General features: G+C 33.2%; 1 protein-coding gene, 1 long non-coding RNA gene and 1 pseudogene across 3 annotated transcripts; all 3 read left to right on the top strand.

The window, feature by feature from the left end:
- Positions 1-5,312: 5,312 nt before the first annotated feature.
- Positions 5,313-8,222, top strand: LOC105178301 (uncharacterized). The gene is made up of 3 exons (XR_016067229.1): positions 5,313-5,442; positions 5,522-5,709; positions 7,705-8,222. It is a non-coding gene; the product is annotated as an uncharacterized LOC105178301 (long non-coding RNA).
- A 2,004-nt stretch (positions 8,223-10,226) lies between these two features.
- LOC105178302 (pentatricopeptide repeat-containing protein At5g06540-like) lies at positions 10,227-15,408 on the top strand (annotated as a pseudogene). Its single transcript, XR_016067361.1, has 3 exons — positions 10,227-10,368; positions 10,552-12,994; positions 15,267-15,408. The product of XR_016067361.1 is annotated as a pentatricopeptide repeat-containing protein At5g06540-like (transcript).
- Positions 15,310-17,949, top strand: LOC105178303 (uncharacterized). Its single transcript, XM_011101761.3, has 3 exons — positions 15,310-15,454; positions 16,557-16,621; positions 17,457-17,949. The coding sequence occupies exons 1-3, from the start codon at positions 15,310-15,312 to the stop codon at positions 17,508-17,510; spliced, it is 264 nt and encodes an 87-aa protein (XP_011100063.2). The 3' UTR covers positions 17,511-17,949.
- Positions 17,950-21,897: the final 3,948 nt, after the last annotated feature.

The following is a 21,897-nucleotide window of genomic DNA, read 5'->3' as shown; positions in this document are numbered from 1 at the left end:
TAAAAAATGACAGTAGCAGGCTCGTTATGCTGGGGGGCTGCCACATCTGGAATATCCGGGAAAAAAGATCAGCATCGTCTTCTTTTTCCTCCTCATCGGGTACCGGAATGCCGAGGTTCTCGTCCTCATCGAAGAGCTCTCACAGCTCTTCCCACTTTGGTTCGTACGCATTCTGGTAGCATCGAGCCAATCGATTCTCCTATTCATTAGCATTCAACAATTATTTCAATTTTTATTATTAAAGAAAAAAGAAATTTGCAATATCAAAACATAACAAAACATACCCGGCAAATGGCTTGCCACACAGCGTCGTCCGCCGTTAATCTCCGTTCGTTGTGATTCCATGTAACGCCTGGGTGATTTCCCACCCATTGGAACGTATAAAAACAATCTCGCTGTTGGTTAACCCTTGTATAGGCTCACGCGTAAGTTAAATCGCGTGCGGAACTCCTTATTCACGTCGAATAAGGTGGAATGGATGGCTTGCATGTTGTGGTGGTTTGGGCGAAAGATACCGAGCCTTTTGCAGTAGATGAGAGATTGGACGAATAGGTCCTCCATCTCCCTTATCCATCGTTCACGATAAAAAACGACGGACTGAAATATATAACCGCTTACAACCATGTTTATATTTTTATGAATAAGAAGAAAAAATTCAAATCCACGTATTGTGAAATAGGAAATTCACAGAATGTTACAACTCAATCCACTCCACTAAGCAGTGACTAATGCCTCAATCCACTAGTAAAATTGGTTTACCAAGTGATTGAATATTATCGAAAAATGATGCTAAACCAAGCTAAACCAGCAGTAGATAGCAGAAAGCAGAAAGCAGTAGATAACAAAAATGATGTAAAGATATTATGGATGAAGAAGGTAAAGTGAGGTGGTGCGTAGATTGGATTTATAGGCAAAGTAAATTGGAAGGTTGCATGGGAATTGTACTAAATAATAGGGACATAGTAGTAATATTGATGCAAAATACATCATTAGGAAAAACAACTTTGCTGCAAATTCTTGGATAATTCATTGCTTCCTTCCACAAGCAAGCTTATTTGACATTTGATTTGATGTATATAAAATTTATATAAAATTAAATTTTTTTAATAATGACTATCATTTTTACATTTATATATTTTAATACAAATAATACATTTGACTTATTCTTTATTTTTGATATTTTTATACCGTATTGAATATATATAAAAAGTGATCTATATTTAATAAAATATCATAATTTAAATCGGGTCAAATTCAATAAAAAAATTTGATACATATTAAAAATATCGAACTAAAATATCGATTATGTATTCCTTATTTAATTTTAACGAATTTTTTCATTTTGATATTGGTATATCCATATTATAATAAAACAGCACTTTAATTCGCTAAAATTAATTAAGGAATACATAATCGATATTTTAGTTCGATATTTTTAATATGTATCGAAATTTTTTATTGAATTTGACCCGATTTAAATTATGATATTTTATTAAATATAGATCACTTTTTATATATATTCAATACGGTATAAAAATATCAAAAATAAAGAATAAGTCAAATGTATTGTTTGTATTCAAATATATAAATGTAAAAATGATATTCATTATTAAAAAAATTTAATTTTATATAAATTTTATATACATCAAATCAAATGTCAAATAAGCTTGCTTGTGGAAGAAAGCAATGACTTATCCAAGAATTTGCAGCAAAGTTGTTTTTCCTAATGATGTATTTTGCATCAATATTACTACTATGTCCCTATTATTTAGTACAATTCCCATGCAACCTTCCAATTTATTTTGCCTATAAATCCAATCCACGCACCACCTCACTTTACCTTCTTCATCCATAATATCTTTACATCATTTTTGCTATCTACTGCTTTCTGCTTTCTGCTATCTACTGCTGGTTTAGCTTGGTTTAGCATCATTTTTCGATAATATTCAATCACTTGGTAAACCAATTTTACTAGTGGATTGAGGCATTAGTCACTGCTTAGTGGAGTGGATTGAGTTGTAACATTCTGTGAATTTCCTATTTCACAATACGTGGATTTGAATTTTTTCTTCTTATTCATAAAAATATAAACATGGTTGTAAGTGGTTATATATTTCAGTCCGTCGTTTTTTATCGTGAACGATGGATAAGGGAGATGGAGGACCTATTCGTCCAATCTCTCATCTACTGCAAAAGGCTCGGTATCTTTCGCCCAAACCACCACAACATGCAAGCCATCCATTCCACCTTATTCGACGTGAATAAGGAGTTCCGCACGCGATTTAACTTACGCGTGAGCCTATACAAGGGTTAACCAACAGCGAGATTGTTTTTATACGTTCCAATGGCTGGGAAATCACCCAGACGTTACATGGAATCACAACGAACGGAGATTAACGGCGGACGACGCTGTGTGGCAAGCCATTTGCCGGGTATGTTTCGTTATGTTTTGATATTGCAAATTTCTTTTTTCTTTAACAATAAAAATTGAAATAATTGTTGAATGCTAATGAATAGGAGAATCGATTGGCTCGATGCTACCAGAATGCGTACGAACCAAAGTGGGAAGAGCTGTGAGAGCTCTTCGATGAGGACGAGAACCGAGGTCAGCGGCGCAGTAGAAAGAAGGGGGAAATAGACTAACCTTTAGGGTTAGAAATCAGCTTAAGTAGGTATATTAGTGGGTCGGATATTGGGTATCGGGTATGGGCCGGGTAAAGTTGAAGTGGGTCATGCCAGGTGGGTGGGACTTGTGGGCTCTGCCTTTAGTGGGTCGCGGTCATTGGGCCATAATTATCAACAAAATAGGTATGTGGAGAAGAGAAGATGTACTTAACACGATTTCATCTTGTTAAATAGCTTAATCAAACCCACTATAATTCTCTCGTTCCTTGTTCTCTCCAAAAATGTGGCTAGATAGCTACTACTACCAAACGTCAGATGTTCCACAACTCCAAGTGGACTAAGGAGGATAGATAGGAAGGAATATAATGCAACTCTAGTATATAATGTAATGAGAGGGCATCGGAATCTGGCATACCTTGACATAGTTGTTTCTCACGTCTTTATCATTCTCCTCGATCATAACCATATACTTACTCTCATCCCATCCAAATCCATTCTTTGACATCATACCAACAATAGAAGAATATTGTCTCTTGAATTTTTGATGTAATATGTGGTTTAACTCTAAGATCACAATTTGGAATGGCACACAGTATAAAATTTTCAGTTAGGCGAGATAATCAATGAAAAATCCATTATCGCATTTCCATCCACTAGCCACCAACGATCTCAATTCATGATCAACACTTCCTCTTCACGGATCGTCTAAGTATGCCTAGTGAATGTCTTATCCTTAGATGCTCAATGATGACATTGTCGACTGGTCCCCTCGTCATCCGAAGGATTCATGTCCGACTCCATACTTGGGCAAGTGTTCATATATAATTGACTTGCATTAGAGGTAAATCTATAAGAGCTTAGCCTGCATTAAAAAAGATGATAAGTGCAGTAAACGCCCGTACCATGTATTATTGCAAAAGGGATTTTGAGGAGAAGAAAATAAACTGTACACACATGAAATATTTAAAAAAAGAAACTAAAAAAATGTAACTTACAAAAATGGATCTATGGATTAATCGTTTATAAACAAGGATTCTTGAACTTATAAAACGTAATAGCACAAGCAATGTAATTGAGGCATGTAACAAACACTTGAGTACAAATACTCAACGCATGTTTAACAAAACAAAGTAGTCCAATACAATAACTAAACGCTCTTCAACAAGTTCAAATTGAACGCTCTTTTGAAACAACAGCACCATTCGAGGGATGGGTCAGGGGACAAACAAGACACGAGCTGGTCATGCATGGTGCAGCCATTCCCGATAATAGATGAAGCTAATTTGTCTCTCCATTGGGACCATGAGTTGCTAGTATCAATACTAGTACTATATTCAATACTCGAGTCCATTGCATAATCAAGTTGTTCCGGAATCTCTAGTTCTAAAGGATCATTTGGCATCTCCGATCGAATAAAATTGTGGAGAGTGAAACAAGCCAAAATAGTCCTATTTTAGATCTTGATTGGATAAAAAGACAGACTTCGTAACACAGCCCATCGAATTTTCAACAACCCAAATGCCCTCTCAATAATATTCCTTCCATAAGAGTGTTTGAGGTTATAGTATTCCTCACAGTTTTGTTGTTCTCCCGCTCCACAGTCCCACTCACGTAAGTGATAACGAACACCTCTGGCCTTTGTATGGGGTGAGGAAGCCTTCAATCATTCGAATAACCACTGTCATATAAGTAATAATGCCTGAAATTTAAACCAAATTTGTTACACATAGTATCTAATAATGGAACATAATCAATATGGTGAAAGTTGACGTACTAAGAAAAAGAAAAATCAATACAGACTAAACAATAAGAACAGAATCATATCTATTTGAAAATGTATAAGATGTATGATGTTCGATGCCTAGTTGCCTATAGGGATCTGTAACACATTTCATTTATTGATCGTGTAGCACAACACCCTATTGTTCGCTGGACTCCCTTCCCAACCCTTTAAGACATATATGACTTGCATGTTTAGGTTACAAACTCCTAGAACATTAACTGCAACATATAAATTATCCCAGATTTGATATAATTACATATAATATTTTTGTGATTTGTCAAATTATATTTACTATCCTTAAGGTTTGCTTTAAGCTAACAAATAAGATCATTCGATAGTTAAAATTCACTGAATTTGCTGATACGAACAAAAAAATCATATAAACTCATATTTACTCCCGATTGACTTATTACTCATTTATTGCAAGTCAAATAATTTTTTTATGATCAAATTACTTTTATACCTCTTCACATGTTAATGCATGTGAGGAGGTATATTGTCACCGTTATAAAACTAGTTTAGGTCAGAAAAAATTTGTTTGACCTATAATATAAATCAGTAATAAGTCAATCTGATAAATATTAGTTTCTATTCATTTATATTTGTTAATTATCGACAAATTTGATAAATTTTGACTAACGGATGAACCTATTTGTTAGATAGAAATAAATATTTGGGATATTAGATGTAATTGTCAAATAAAAAATGTAAGTATAATTATGACAAACCTAAATTATCTGTTAAAAAAATATAATGTTAATAGAAAATTAATTTGAAAATTGATTTTAAAAAGACCAAAATAGCACATGATCGGGAGTGTTTGCAAAAACTTGTACTTTCACAAAAATATTTTTTTTAAAAAAATAAAAAATTATAGCATAATAAAAAATGGATAATAGTTATAAGTAAAATAAAATAAAAATTAAAATTAAATTGGATATTGTTTAAAAACAAATAAATTCTAAAATAAATTTCAAGCCTTACTCGCTGCTTGCTTATTCGCTACCTTCATCGGCGTCTGCACTTGGCTCCAAGTAAAACACTCTCCATTCTACGTTGCAATTCTTTTTAAATATTTGGAATTATAGCTTGCGATCTTTGTTTCTGATGCAGAAAATTTGACAGAAGGAAACCTGAAGAAAGTGGTAGTAAGAAAATGGCGCTAGGGCTGATACTGGGAATAGGGAGAGCATTCAGAAGGAAGCGAACTTCGTCGCTCGATATTTTGACTTCGAAGAGGAGTCCTCGAGGATTTTACAAGGGCAATAATTGCAAGCCAACTGGTTTTCATACTCGCAAAGGTGCTTTTCCTTATTCTTCTTTTTGGTTTTTTTGGTTTTCCCAATTTGTGATATGATTTCTTGTGAGACGAGAAGCCCATAATTTGGATTGAGAATTTGAATTTAGGTGCAAAAAGGAAACTGCAACCAAGTGTGTGAGCCAAATCTCAGTTAGATGTTTTATTGGATTTAGATGTTAATTTTTTGAAGTTGGTGGAACTATTGCGAGTGTATTTCTGTACTTCTTATAAACGACGGTGAGTTTGATCAGTTAATCTGCTGGTTTTAGATATAGTTGTCACTATATGATATTGCTAACCCAGGGGTTGAATGCTTGAATCCGATAGCTGATCTCCAACCATCAGTTTTTCTGCTAAACTTAACTCACAATATGTCTTAAAAATGCCCGATTTTTTGGTTTGTAACATAATGCAGACCTGGGGAATATTTGAAAGATTTATATTGGGAAAAGCTATATTGTTCTAGTAATTGTGCTGTTTAAATTCCCATTCCCTGGAACTCGTCTCAGGATATATATGTTTCTATCATAAGTCTGACTATTGGGATGGGACTCATTGTCACTGGGCTGTAAACAAGTCAAATCAAGCTGAGCACATTGTTCAAGCTTATTGAATTACAATCAAGTTTAAAAAATTGAGTTTGAACTTTGTTTGATTAATAATTGAATTCAGCTTGAAGCCTTGAATGAGCTTGAGTTGAATCAAATGCACACTTGTTTGAGCTCGAGGACTTTGATGTCTTCAATTATATTTTATATCGTTTTAGTGATCTGATCGAGTTCAAATCAAGCTTGAAAACTTATCAAATGAAAATTTATTTTCAAGTATGGTTTGTTAAATTAATAAATCAAGCTCAAACGAGCTTGTGTTGATCGATTCCAAATTAAATCTCTGAGTAATTTGGTTAGTTTTTCTGCTCCACTTATTGACTTGAAAGCTACGGTTTAGTATGACATATGTAAACTTGGAGGCTTATCCAAGTTACCAAATTGGTATCCTCTTTCAAAATAAAAATTCATTTAGATGCTCTGAGGTCTGTCTGACAATTTAAAACTTTGACAAATATAACCTTCTTAACAAGAGAGTTGCGTGATATTGTATGTTATGTGGTGGTGCCTGAGAAGTTACCAAAGTATGTGATGCCAGATTTAACTGACTTCAAGGTACACAAGTTCAATTTATTTCAAATATGTTTATCTTGAATTGCAGAGACTTATGGAGCAACTAAACAGGCACTTTACGCCTCTAAATTTGTTGAAGAGCTAGACTAACTAGTCTAGTATCCAGATTGTGCAGTGTGATTTTGTAACTTTATCTGCTATCACAGCTGATACCTAGCTATTATTTCTATGGAAGACTCCTTTTTGTAACTGGACAACATAAGGAACACTGGTTTTGCATTTTCGTTAATGCTGAGGAATGGAATATTTAAAGACTGAGAGAGAGTTTTGCGTACATCTACTTCATGAACAGAGCAGAATAGTTGGTGAAATTCACTCGCTTCAAGACAGCTTGTTTTATAGGCATTAATAAGAATGTATTCTTGTTAAATGCTCCATTGGAAAATAATTAGTGGAGAATAGGTGGCGACCCTACCGGCTCGTGAATTTGCAGTTCATTAGGATAGTATCGGTGGTCTGACTGGTATCACTATCGTCATAGGTCTTTGTGTTGTAGTTGGTGCCTGGATACTTGAATAATAGCTCAACGCATAGTGCTATATTCATAGACAACTACCTTTAAGTTGTGGGGGTTATGTCCCCTTTGCACGACAATTTTAAGATATGTAAATAATGGAGATTTGTGATACAACCATAATCTTTCTCTTCTAAGAATAATCAACACAATTCATACCGTAAATTGAAAAGTTCATGTCTAGAGATCTCACTCTGTACAAACATAGGACTTCACTTTTCTACTCGAAATACTGAATTACATTTAACATTTTATTTTAACTCATGATGATTGCTCAAATGCTTGTTTCTCTTATTTTCAGCTGAAACCATATGTATCTCAGTGTGCAAGACAGGCAGCTGATTCAGCTAAATGAAAGGGCTTAGTAGAGATAATATGCTTTGATGGCATACCTGATGAGACAACTCTTTTTTACCTCCAACCCCTCCATTTGCTTGGTGAATATTGATCATTGTCTGCTCACCTTTGACATATTTAACTCATAACGTCGTGTCCTACCGCATGGCAAGATGCTTGAGAAGTTGTTGCATTACTCGGTTGTTACATTTAGAGGGTTTGATGAGAAATTGCATTTCCAAGATACAACCAGTTCTTTCCATTGAAACTTTTGGCTCATCTGGATGGTTTTCTCTACAAAAGTGTGGTTTCTTAATTATGTTCGAGAACTGAACTCAAAACATTGAGCATTCGTCAAACAACACTCGATAAATTTGTATGCTTGAAGCATGCGCATATTTAAGTGTGATGTGTACGCATTGCATGTTTGATCGTGAGTAATTATCGATTAAATTTATGTCATATCCGGTGGTTTGAAATTTATGGAATACCATCTTTCAGTAGAGTCCTTATGAAATTTATGCATAGTGTTTGGATTTGTATTTTGAGTGTTTTGTTTTGGCATTTTGGAGATAGAGAGAGAATAATATAGATAAACAAGTGTGTATTGAAGATAGATGGTGCGTTTGGATTTGTGTTTTGAGGTAATTTAAAATATTTTAAAATAAATGGTTATGTTTGATGTTGAGATTTGAGAGACAAAAATCATTGTTCATTGTCAAATTATATCTTTTTTATATACAAATATGTATATATATAAATATTGTATGTTTAATGTTGTGTTTTTTAAAGATAAAAATCTCTCTTCATTATCAAATCATGTCTCTTTTATATTGAATATATTATATATATATGTATATATTATATATAAAAAGTTGAAAAATAAAAAAACACACAAATAAAATGTGAAAAACACTGAAAAACACAAAAACAAATATTAGTTGTATTTTATATTGTTTGGGAAAATGTACAAACATGAAACCAAACATAGTGATGTTTCGCATACTTCTGCATGGGATTCGTGTATCTGAATGTGGGGAGACGTCATTGATATTTAAAACTTCCCTATTTTCTACATTTTGTCTATAAAAACTCTCAAGCACTAGTTGTAGTCATTGAGCTAGTTGTAGTCAGAACAGTAAGCTTGCTTTCTTCTTTGGGATCATTTGTGGTTGTTTTAGAGTTTCCGAGGTAAGTATATTTTAAACATCTTATAAGTTGCTACATTTTATATGATGTTTTAAGAGCTTAAAGAGTTTTTAAAGTATTTGGAATAAGATGTCAGAGTTAAATAGATATTAGAGTATTTCGCATGATAAGCTCTGTAATAATGATCGAAAAAGCAGCTATCAACAGTAAAAGTAAAATACTAACAAAAGTATGAGCATGTATTTGTTTATTAAATATTAAAATTAAAGAGCTTATAAGATGTTTTCAAAAAAGTTGGGTGAAGTTTACTTTTCTTTAAATAATTTATACGATCCAAAATATTTTATTTTATGATCTTATAAGCCCTTCAACAAAAGATTTGTCAAACGATTTTTAAGAGTCTATGAGTTGTCGAACATATTATAATATATCTTTTAAGGAGCTCGTAAGCACAGCCAAACCCTCTTTTAAGATGTTTAGAATGTCAAGTTCTGATCTAGAATTGCTGGAAATGCTGCAAAAAGCACTTTTAAACCAAATACTTGAATAAGTTATCACTAATAAAATTTATAATTTCACATATATAATATTTTAAAATTTTTGTATTATTATATGATATTATTCCTATATATGGAAAATATAAATTAAATTGCTATGTTCAATGAATAAATTTTTTTTTTTGCAATTATACAAGTTTATCTATTGTGTTGCAATTTTATATTTTCTTATTTATTTATGCATTTATTTTTTCCTCACAAATATTACATCCTTATCTTTTATCTTTTTTTTTTTAAATTACACTTCCTACTAAATCAAACTATTTGATACTCAACTAAAATCAAACGATAGAAGCTCTCGTTTTGATTTAAATTTTTTTGTTTGATAAGGTTTCAAGTTTGACTCGAACTCAATTAAATTAATACAAAAATAACAAAATATACTTAAAATAATAAATTATTCAAATTCCGCTTATGATTATTTAATTAAAATTTGATTAGATTAATACAATTAAATTCAAACTTAATATCTAAAATTTAATAATAATTTAAATAAATTTAGATAATGACTCTAATCATATACGAAGGATCATAGATGTTTGGAAAATCTTTAGAAATGTTTTGGAGGATGACGAAAATTTGATTCCAGAAGCAGCAAACGCGTATTGTTCTCAAAGAGACCGAAATAGACGGCCCACAATATATACATACATATAAATATATATATATCTGTGTGTGTATAAGTTGGAGGTCATCACAAGATTCCAACCCATATTTCACGCTCCCTCTCCCCATCTTTTCTTCCTTGAAACCCTAGATCTCGATAAACAACTCCCCCTCTGCAATCAACTTTATCATCAGGAAAGCCTCTAACCAGTTAGTCTCTATCTATTTCTCTCTCTCAGATCATCTTCTTCTCCTTTCTGATCTTTCGTTACGCCTGAAGGTCGAGGACCGTGCCTGCTGCTTGAGATCCGATTAAGGTACTGTTGTTTTTTGCTTTTTTCGGAAGTCCGTTGGAATTCGGCTTCTATCTGTGTGCGTGAATAGCTTTTGTCTTTGTTTTATTTGCGAATTTTGTTTAAGTCATTGTTGAAAAGCTGGAATATCAATTTTCTGTGTTCTGATTTGGGAATATCTTCTTCGTTTTCGGGATTTGCTTTCAGAAACGGCAGATTCGTTATTTCTCTCTTCTAAGATGTCTGCGCGTGCGTTTTTTTCCCCCTTATTCTTTAAATCTAATCTATGTCTCTTTATTTTGCACAAGTGCATCATTTAACCATTTAATTTTTGTTTATACCGTTTCTTATTTGGTGATGTTTATTCGCATGGTTTTCAAGTTTCAACTGATTATCTAAAAGAGGACGTGGATGGGAATTGAACGGGGATGGTTTACTATGACGAGTTAGCAGGAACTATTTTGTAGGAGGGTTTGTTAAGATATTCGGCAAAAGTTTAGATAGAAAGGAGCCAGGGGATGTTATCTGCTACACTATTGAGGAAATAAGCAGAAAGTGATAGATTTACCATATTTTTCTGGTTAATTCACTTGAGAGAAACTTTTTGCTCAAGAAAGCTGGACTTATAAACTGGCAAGACTTCGGTATTTGGAGGTTACGAAATGACACGTTTTAATTTGAGAGTGGTAAGTCAAACATAGCTCTATTTCAATGTCGTGAAGTGCTAATTAACCTGATTTTACAGCTCAATAGTGTTGTGTGGTTGGAGAAACAGTCTTAGTTCACTCAGTTCTACAGTGCAAAAAAACAGCCCGAAAATGAAGAGAGAAGATATCATAAGTGAGGGTGAGACAGATTCTGTTGGCTGACAAATTACCGGGAGTAAGTGAATGAACCAAACCCAAAGCAATTCCTGCCATCACCACGCAAACACCATGTTCGTTTCTCTTTTATGGTATATCTTCATGCTTGTCCGCGCCATATCTTTTGTTCTTCATTGCCTGTTCAATCTATAAATTTGGATGCTCCTGAAGAATCTTTTTCATTGAGGAAGAATTATGGTTCTCCAGCACCTTAGAGAATCATTGCTTCCATTCTTCCTTTGCAAAGCAGTCAATTTTTCATCGCAAACCAATTCTTCCAACTGGGTTCGCCATAACCAATTGTTTCAGAGGCACCAAAGATTGCAACTCTTCGAAGAACAATGCAACAGAACATTTTCTAATCTCAAACAACTTCTTTCATATGTTTTTGTTTCGGGTCTTGACAGGAATCTGTTCGTCATGAGCCATCTTTTGTATTTGAGTTTGATTGAATTGAAAGGAGGCAATGGGACGGAAAAATTGGAGTTTGGAGTTGAAATATTTAATCAAATTGGACAATCGAATCTTTTTTCTTGGAATATAATGATCAGGTTCTTTGCAGTGTTTGATCCTGTGATTGCTTTGAATTATTATATACAAATGCTTAGCCGGGAAATGGTTCTTGATAGATATACATTTCCATTCGTGCTCCAGGCATGTGGGGCTAGTCTTGATTTGGGTTTCGTTAAACAAGTTCATTGTCAAATTGTGAAATTGGTTCTTGGTCATGATTTGTTTGTACAAAATTCTCTTCTTAATGCCTACATCATCTGCTGTTCAGGTGCGGATGCATGGTCAGTGTTTAATGAAATGCCTGAGAAAGATATTGTTTCATGGACAAGTTTAATTTCAGGGCTTGTCTCGCAATATAGTTACCGTGATGCCCTTTATTTATTCAAAACGTTATTGTCTGATGATTGTCAACCACAGCCTAATGATGTTACTGTCGTCTCTACAATGTCTACTTGTGCTAGTTTAGGTTCTATGGACCTTACCAAATGCTTTCATGCATTACTTGGCAAGGCTGGATGGCTTGAACTTGATGTTTCCGTTGTTAATTCACTAATAGACGCCTATGCAAAATGTGGAGATTTGTGCTGTGCTAGAAAAGTGTTCGAAGACATTGAAAATAGTAAGAGAGATTTGTACTCTTGGACAACAATTATCTCAGGATACGCTATGCATGGGCGGGGACGGGATGCTCTGAACATGTTCACTCAAATGGAGCTATTATGTACACTTGTACCTGATGAAGTAACTTTTGTTGCAGTTCTTTCGGCATGTGCACATTCTGGACTGGTTGAAGAAGGTTTATACATTTTTGAGTTGATGAGTACAAAATATGGGATTCAGCCTGATCTTCGGCATTACGGATGCATTGTTGACCTATTAGCAAGAGCTGGGATGGTTTATCGAGCTTATAATATTGTTGAAAACATGCCGATGGAACCTAATTTGGCTGTATTGGGATCTTTACTAAGTGGTTGTAGGCTTCACAATAACTTGGAGTTTGGTGAAGCTGTTTTGAGAAAGATTGAGTTATTGAAAGATAAGAGGTGGTGGAGCTCCTGTCCTTTTATCTAATATGTATGCAGATGAGAACCAATGGAGTAAAGTCATACACTTAAGGAAAGAAATGCGAGTACTAGTGCAGGGGAAACCCCCTGGTAGAAGCTGGATTTAGGTCAAGTATGCAGTCAATGACTTGCAGCTAGGAATGAAAATGATTGACAAACTATGGAGCTGGATATGGTTCTTGAAGGATTTGGAGAACTTTTTAGACCATAGTAAGTCGAATATTGATTTAAATAGTGGCGCCTTTAAATATGAGGGAGATAAAATACATATAATAGTGGCGCCTTTAAATATGAGGGAGATAAAATACATATAATAGTGGCGCCTTTAAATATTGATTTATTATCAGTTTTAGTTCCAGCGCCACTTACCCAAACTTTCCTAACTCCAGCACGAATATTTGTGCACCATTAATGCAGGTGAAGTAGCCATCTATATTTTTTGCACCCCCAATATTGGTGTTGGCAATTTTTCATCTATAAATAGGTATGTGGAGAAGAGAAGATGTACTTAACACGATTTCATCGTGTTAAATAGATTAATCAAACCCACTATAATTCTCTCGTTCCTTGTTCTCTCCAAAAATGTGGCTAGATAGCTACTACTACCAAACGTCAGATGTTCCACAACTCCAAGTGGACTAAGGAGGATAGATAGGAAGGAATATAATGCAACTCTAGTATATAATGTAATGAGAGGGCATCGGAATTTGGCATACCTTGACATAGTTGTTTCTCACGTCTTTTTCATTCTCCTCGATCATAACCATATACTTACTCTCATCCCATCCAAATCCATTCTTTGACATCATACCAACAATAGAAGAATATTGTCTCTTGAATTTTAGATGTAATAATAGATGAAGCTAATTTGTCTCTCCATTGGGACCATGAGTTGCTAGTATCAATACTAGTACTATATTCAATACTTGAGTCCATTGCATAATCAAGTTGTTCCAGAATCTCTAGTTCTAAAGGATCATTTGGCATCTCCGATCGAATAAAATTGTGGAGAGTGAAACAAGCCAAAATAGTCCTATTTTAGATCTTGATAGGATAAAAAGACAGACTTCGTAACACAGCCCATCGAATTTTCAACAACCCAAATGCCCTCTCAATAATATTCCTTGCATAAGAGTGTTTGAGGTTATAATATTCCTCACAGTTCTGTTGTTCTCCCGCTCCACAGTCCCACTCACATAAGTGATAACAAACACCTCTGACCTCTGTATGGGGCGAGGAAGCCTACAATCATTCGAATAACCACTGTCATATAAGTAATAATGCCTAAAATTTAAACCAAATTTGTTACACATAGTATCTAATAATGGAACATAATCAATATGGTGAAAGTTGACGTACTAAGAAAAAGAAAAATCAATACAGACTAAACAATAAGAACAGAATCATATCTATTTGAAAATGTATAAGATGTATGATGTTCGATGCCTAGTTACCTATAGGGATCTGTAACACATTTCGTTTATTGATCGTGTAGCACAACACCCTATTGTCCGCTGGACTCCCTTCCCAACCCTTTAAGACATATATGAATTGCATGTTTAGGTTACAAACTCCTAGAACATTAACTGCAACATATAAATTATCCCAGATTTGATATAATTACATATAATTTTTTTGTGATTTGTCAAATTATATTTAGTATTCTTAAGCTTTGCTTCAAGCTAACAAATAAGATCATTCGATAGTTAAAATTCACTGAATTTGCTGATACGAACAAAAAAATCATATAAACTCATATTTACTCTTGATTGACTTATTACTCATTTGTTGCAAGTCAAATAATTTTTTATGATCAAATTACTTTTATACCTCTTCACATGTTAATGCATGTAAGGAGGTATATTGTCACCATTATAAAAGTAGTTTAGGTCAGAAAAAATTTATTTGACCTATAATATAAATCAGTAATAAGTCAATCTGATAAATATTAGTTTCTATTCAGTTATATTTGTTAATTATCGACAAATTTAATAAATTTTGACTAACGGATGAACCTATTTGTTAGATAGAAATAAATATTTGGGATATTAGATGTAATTGTCAAATCAAAAAGATGTAAGTATAATTATGACAAACCTAAATTATCTGTTAAAAAAATATAATGTTAATAGAAAATTAATTTGAAAATTGATTTTAAAAAGACCAAAATAGCACATGATCGGGAGTGTTTGCAAAAACTTGTACTTTCACAAAAATATTTTTTTAAAAAAAATAAAAAATTATAGCATAATAAAAAATGGATAATATTTATAAGTAAAATAAAATAAAAATTAAAATTAAATTGGATATTGTTTAAAAATAAATAAATTCTAGAATAAATTTCAAGCCTTACTCGCTGCTTGCTTATTCGCTACCTGCATCGGCGTCTGCACTTGGCTCCAAGTAAAACACTCTCCATTCTACGCTGCAATTCTTTTTAAATATTTGGAATTATAGCTTGCGATCTTTGTTTCTGATGCAGAAAATTTGACAGAAGGAAAGCTGAAGAAAGTGGTAGTAAGAAAATGGCGCTAGGGCTGATACTGGGAATAGGGAGAGCATTCAGAAGGAAGCGAACTTCGTCGCTCGATATTTTGACTTCGAAGAGGAGTCCTCGAGGCTTTTACAAGGGCAATAATTGCAAGCCAACTGGTTTTCATACTCGCAAAGGTGCTTTTTCTTATTCTTCTTTTTGTTATTTTTGGTTTTCCCAATTTGTGATATGATTTCCTGTGAGACGAGAAGCCCATAATTTGGATTGAGAATCTGAATTTGGGTGCAAAAAGGAAACTGCAACCACGTGTGTGAGCCAAATCTCAGTTAGATGTTTTATTGGATTTAGATGTTAATTTTTTGAAGTTGGTGGAACTATGCGAGTGTATTTCTGTGCTTCTTATAAACGACGGTGAGTTTGATCAGTTAATCTGCTGGTTTTAGATATAGTTGCCACTATATGATATTGCTAACCTAGGGGTTGAATGCTTGAATCCGATAGCTGATCTCCAACCATCAGTTTTTCTGCTAAACTTAACTAACAATATGTCTTAAAAATGCTCGATTTTTTGGTTTGTAACATAACGCAGACCTGGGGAATATTTGAAAGATTGTATATTGGGAAAAGCTATATGGTTCTAGTAATTGTGCTGTTTAAATTCCCATTCCCTGGAACTCGTCTCAGGATATATGTTTCTATCATAAGTCTGACTATTGGGATGGGACTCATTGTCACTGGGCTGTAAACAAGTCAAATCAAGCTGAGCACATTGTTCAAGCTTATTGAATTACAATCAAGTTTAAAAAATTGAGTTTGAACTTTGTTTGATTAATAATTGAATTCAGCTTGAAGCCTTGAATGAGCTTGAGTTGAATCAAATGCACACTTGTTTGAGCTCGAGGACTTTGATGTCTTCAATTATATTTTATATCGTTTTAGTGATCTGATCGAGTTCAAATCAAGCTTGAAAACTTATCAAATGAAAATTTATTTTCAAGTATGGTTTGTTAAATTAATAAATCAAGCTCAAACGAGCTTGTGTTGATCGATTCCAAATTATTCTGAGTAATTTGATTAGTTTTTCAGCTCCATTCGTCGACTTGAAAGCTACTGTTTAGTATGACATATGTAGTAAACTTGGAGGCTTATCCAAGTGACCAAATTGGCATTCTCTTCAAAAGTAAAAATGCATTTAGATGCTGTGAGGTCTGTCTGACAATTTAAAACTTTGACAAATATAACCTTCTTAACAAGAGAGCTGCTTGATATTGTATGCAGGTGGTTATGTGGTGGTGCCTGAGAAGTTGCCAAAGTATGTCGTGCCAGATTTAACTGACTTCAAGGTACACAAGTTCAATTTATTTCAATTATGTTCATCTTGAATTGCAGACTTATGGTAGCAACTAAACAGGCACTTTACGCCTCTAAACTTGTTCAAGAGCTAGACTAACTAGTCTAGTATCCAGATTGTGCAGTGTGATTTTGTAACTTTATCTGCTATCACAGCTGATATCTAGCTATTATTTTTATGGAAGACTCCTTTTTGTAATTGGACAACATAAAGAACACTGGTTTTGCATTTTTGTTAATGCCGAGGAATGGAATATTTAAAGACTGAGAGAGAGAGTTCTGCATTGATCTGATTCATGAACAGAGCATAATATTTGATGAAATTCTTTTGCTTCATGACATCCTGTTTTATAGGCGTTAATAAGAATATATTCTTGTTAAATGCTCCATTGGAAAATAACTAGTGGAGAATAGGTGGCAACCCTACCGGCTTGTGAATTTGCAGTTCATTAAGATAGTATCGGTGGTCTGACTGGTATCACTATCATCATAAGTCTTTGTGTTCTAGTTGGTGCCTGGACACTTGAATAGTAGCTGGATACATGTTGCTATATTCATAGACAACTACCTTTAAGTTGTGGGGGGTATTATGTCCCCTTTGCACGACAATTTTAAGATATGTAAATAGTGGAGATTTATGATACAACTATAATCCTTCTCTTCTAAGAATAGTCAACACAATTACCGTAAGTTGGAAAGTTCATGTCTAGAGATCTCACATGTAGAAACACAGGACTTCTGACTTTTCTACTCAAAATACTGAATTTACATACAATATGTTTTTTTTTTACTCATGATAGCTCAAATGCTTGTTTCTCTTATTTTCAGCTGAAACCATACGTATCTCAGTGCGCAAGACAGGCAGCTGATTCGGCTAAATGAAAGGGCTCAGTAGAGATAATATGCTTTGATGGCATACCTGATGAGATAGCTCTTCATTACCCCTAACCCCTCCATTTGGTTGGTGAATATTGATCATTGTCTGCTCACCTTTGACATGTTTAACTCATAACGTTGTGTCCTACCGCATGGCAAGATGCTTGAGAAGTCGTTGCGTTACTTGGTTGTTACATTTAGAGGGTTTGATGAGAAATTGCATTTCCAAGATATAACCTGTTCTTTCCATTGAAACTTTTGGCTCATCTGGATGGTTTTCTCTTCAAAAGTGTGGTTTCTTAATTATGTTCAAGAACTGAACTCAAAACATTGAGCACTCGTCAAACAATGCGTACGCATCACATGTTCGATGGTGAGTAATTGTCGATTAAATTCATGTCATATCCGGTGGTTTGAAATTTATGGAATACCTTCTTTCAGTAGAGTCCTTATGAAACTTATGGTATCTATGTTTCACATACTACTGCGTGGGATTAGTGTATCTGAATGTGGGGAGACGTCTTTGATATTTAAAACTTCCCCGTTTTCTACATTTTGTCTATAAAAACTCTCATTAGAAAGCACTAGATTTTGAGCTAGTTGTAGTCAGAACAGTAAGCTTGCTTTCTTCTAAACATCTGGGGTTGTTTTAGAGTTTCCAAGGTAAGTTGATTTGAAATATTTTATAAGTTCCTACATTTTGTGTGATGTTTTAAGAGCTTAAAATGTTTTTAAAGTGTTTGGAATAAGATGTCAGAGTTAAAAAGATATTAGAGTATTTCGCGTGATAAGCTCTGTAATAATGATCGAAAAAGCCATCAAAGGTAAAAATACAATACTAATAAAATTATGAGCGTGTATTTGTTTATTAAATATTAAGATAAAAGAGCTTATAAGATGTTTTCAAAAAAGTTGGATGAGGTTTACTTTTCTTTAAATAGTTTATACAATCCAAAACATTTTATTTTATGATTTTATAAGCACTTCAACAAAAAAATATTTTTAAAAGTTTATAAGTTGTCGAGCATCTTATAATGTATTTTTTAAGGAGCTCGTAAGCACAACAAAACACCTTTTTTTGATATGTTTGGAATGTCAAGTTCTGATCTAGAATTGTTGGAATTGCTGCAAAAATAATGAATAATTTATCACTAATAAAATTTATAACTTCACATATATAAATTCTAAAATTTTTGTGATATTATTCCTATATCAATGGAAAATATAAATTAAATTGCTATGATCAATGAATGAAAAAAAAATATTGTTTTGCAATTATACAAGTCTATCTGTTTTGTATGAACGAAAAATATTATTACTTAATGGGAGCATCATTGAATTTAACACTAAATTTTTTCAATTAGTATTTGTTTTAATAATTTTTTTATTTTATGGTGACTCCTACTTCGAACTTGGATAAATATGAAATGCATTTGAAGAAGATGCTGCGGAATATTGAGGTTTTAGTTGATAGAAAGAGAATGGTTTACATATTCACTAGGCTAGACACAATAATTGTGAATGTATGACCGTAGAAGGAAGAGCTTATTTTGACTGTTGAGATTTTACAATCATTTAATGTGTTCGCTCCTTTTTAATACATTCTATTTCTTGTAGGAATCGAAAATTCGATAGTCAAAACTTCAGTACACCATTCGATAGTCAAAACTTCAGTACGTTGAAATGGCGTACCGAATATCGAATCGAACTGTTCAGTTTGATTTGATAAAAATTGAACTTTGTTCAGGTCGATTCGATTTTTATTGCGGTGTCATTAATCAACATTTGTGAGAATAGATGACTTTTCTTTTTTATATTTGTATAGAAGTATATAGATATCTAACACGGGTATTCTTTTCTCACTATAAATAAAGGCGTTATTTGGGGCGAGTTTAAGAACGACTTTTTTCTATTTTTTCTTAGGAACAGTCTGAAGGTGACCGAATCAATTTGGACTGGTTTTTTGAATAGTTGGCCATTCGTTCTTATTAATGGCGTTACAAATATTTAAGAATTGTTCATGCTTGACCATTTCAATTTGGGATGGGCACTGTAACACATTGTTAGAGGTTGTTCCGAATATAAATTTATCTAAAATTCTTTTATTTTTTTTATTTGGAATGGTTATATTATTTATGTCGGGTGACTTTTGAAACAAATTTTGTAATACTCTTGCCTAAATTTTGGAATTGTATTTATTTGTATTGTTGATAAATATAGGAACGGTCTTTAGAATTATTTGTTTGTCAATTTTTACAATAGCATTAGGCACGGTTATATTTTTGTTTGGAATAGTCTTCTGTAACTATTTTGGGAACGGTCAGTCTTATTTAGGAACACGTATGTAAAACTGTTTTAGTAATGGTATTAGGAACAGTCAATCTTATTTTGAAACATGTACTTAAAAACTGTATTGGCAATGGTATTAGGAACAATCAGCTACTATTTAGGAACGCGTATTTGAAATGATTTTAACAATGGTATTTGGAACGGTCAATACAGTTTAGGAACACGTGTTTAGAACTGTTTTAGTAATGGTATTAGCAACAATCATTTATTTAGATTTGTAGCATTTTCTTTACAATTACTAAAATTGTTCCTAATTTTTAATTTTATAATTTATTTTATTTTTATTTAATAAGTTTTAATAAATAATTTAATTCATATATTCAATAAATTTTAATAAATAAATAAATTTATATATTTTAATATATAATTAAATTAATTTATTAAATTTTTAATTAATTATTTTTATGAATTTAATTAATTGAATAAATATGAAATAATAGAATGTAATAAACATTATGAAACATGAATAATTAAGAAAAGATACTATCTAATTACAAAAACAAAAAAAAAATAAAAAAACTCTCCTCGTTAGTGACGTACATATCATCCTGGTTCGAGGTCGGGTGTCTGTCGAAGGCGATGCTGCGGTCGGCCGTGACGGCCCGACAGTCTAGGAGAAGGCCCACATCTCCCTCATCGTAACCATCATGAGGCGGCCGATGCGGTCCTCAATGGCTAGGTTTGGTTGTGGCGGTGAGAATGTCGATAGTGATGTTAAGGTCCGCTCGGTGACGTGGGCCCAGAACCAAGACCGATTACTAGGCCCTTGTTCTTGTCCCTGACTGTAGCCAGCCACATCTACTACTCATCATCACCACCAAAACCTCTAATTCGACAGGGGCATCATGACCCTCGATCGTGGGCTGAGGCTTACGATCCTCCATCAGCTTCTGGAACGTCTCCTGCAAAACAAACAAAATTAGTAGTATTTTTAACCAAAAATTGGTCTTTTTTTTTAAAAAAAAATTTATATTAATAAGGTACTTACTGCCATCGAATTTTGGAACAGTATTTGAAACATATTTCGTCTTAAGTAAAACTTATAATTATGAATGATTTTTCACATAATTGCTTATGTGTGTACTCAAATCATTTCAAATTGTACCTCATTTTGGAATACATTTACTAACTGTCATCTTTCGGACATCCATTGCCGCACATATAGGAAGGGGTCGTTAGTATTTTCAAATGGTATTTGCAATGGTGTTTGTAATTATTTTGCTGGAATACGTATTGGAACAGTTTGACCGTTCCAAAATTATAACCCATAAAAAATGAGGATCATGACGTCATCTTTCATGCTCCATTCCTTATGTGTTACAAAACTTATTCCAATATGGAACGAGTTTTGGAATGATTTCCTTATCCGTACCAAATCTCGTCTTTTATTATAGCGTCTTATTAAAAAAATTGATGTGGCGGTATTATTAACCATCGTTTGTGAGTGTAGAGGGTCTTACTTTTTTATATTATTATAAATTATCTAATTCGGGGTACAAATATCACATTTAATAATTAGTTCGACGATGTCACTAACTGCCGATTATGATAATAGAAAGCCTTTCTTTATATCACTAACCGCTATTTGTGAGTGTAGAGAGCCTTTCTTGATGTTACTAAGAGTGTTCATTTCGGTTAACCGAATCGAGAGTTCTATTAATTAAAATTTCGGCGTACCAAAAAAATCGAATTTATGTCAAGTCGGTTTGATTTTGTACCAAATTAACAAAAAATTTTAAAAAAATTATAATGCTATATGAATTTGTTAGTTATAAATTATTTGTTAATCAATAACCATATCGACTAATTATGTTTTAATCATAAAATTATTATTTTCTGTTATAAATATAGATATTTAGATTTTAATATAAAATTCGGTATTCAACTTAGCCGACACTAAAAATCAAAATCAAATTGAGTATCAAAATTTGAAAAAAGGTAATTTGCATAACATCCTTCTATATTTTAATGAAAATCACAAAAACCCTATGAGTTATTTTTATAGGCAATCAGCCCCTCATGAAAAAGGAAGCAAAATACCCCC

This window comes from Sesamum indicum, linkage group LG9 (assembly GCF_026168435.1).
Source record: "Sesamum indicum cultivar Baizhima isolate 11 linkage group LG9, ASM2616843v1, whole genome shotgun sequence".
Classification (NCBI taxonomy): Eukaryota; Viridiplantae; Streptophyta; class Magnoliopsida; order Lamiales; family Pedaliaceae; genus Sesamum; species Sesamum indicum.
This window is presented reverse-complemented; position numbering and strand designations above follow the sequence as displayed.

Coding starts and splice junctions, on each gene's coding strand:
- LOC105178303 (XM_011101761.3), top strand. CDS start 15,310: ATGGCGCTAGGGCTGATACTGGGAATAGGGAGAGCATTCAGAAGGAAG. Junction 15,455..16,556: donor TGGTTTTCATACTCGCAAAG/GTGCTTTTTCTT, acceptor TATTGTATGCAG/GTGGTTATGTGGTGGTGCCT. Junction 16,622..17,456: donor CAGATTTAACTGACTTCAAG/GTACACAAGTTC, acceptor TCTTATTTTCAG/CTGAAACCATACGTATCTCA.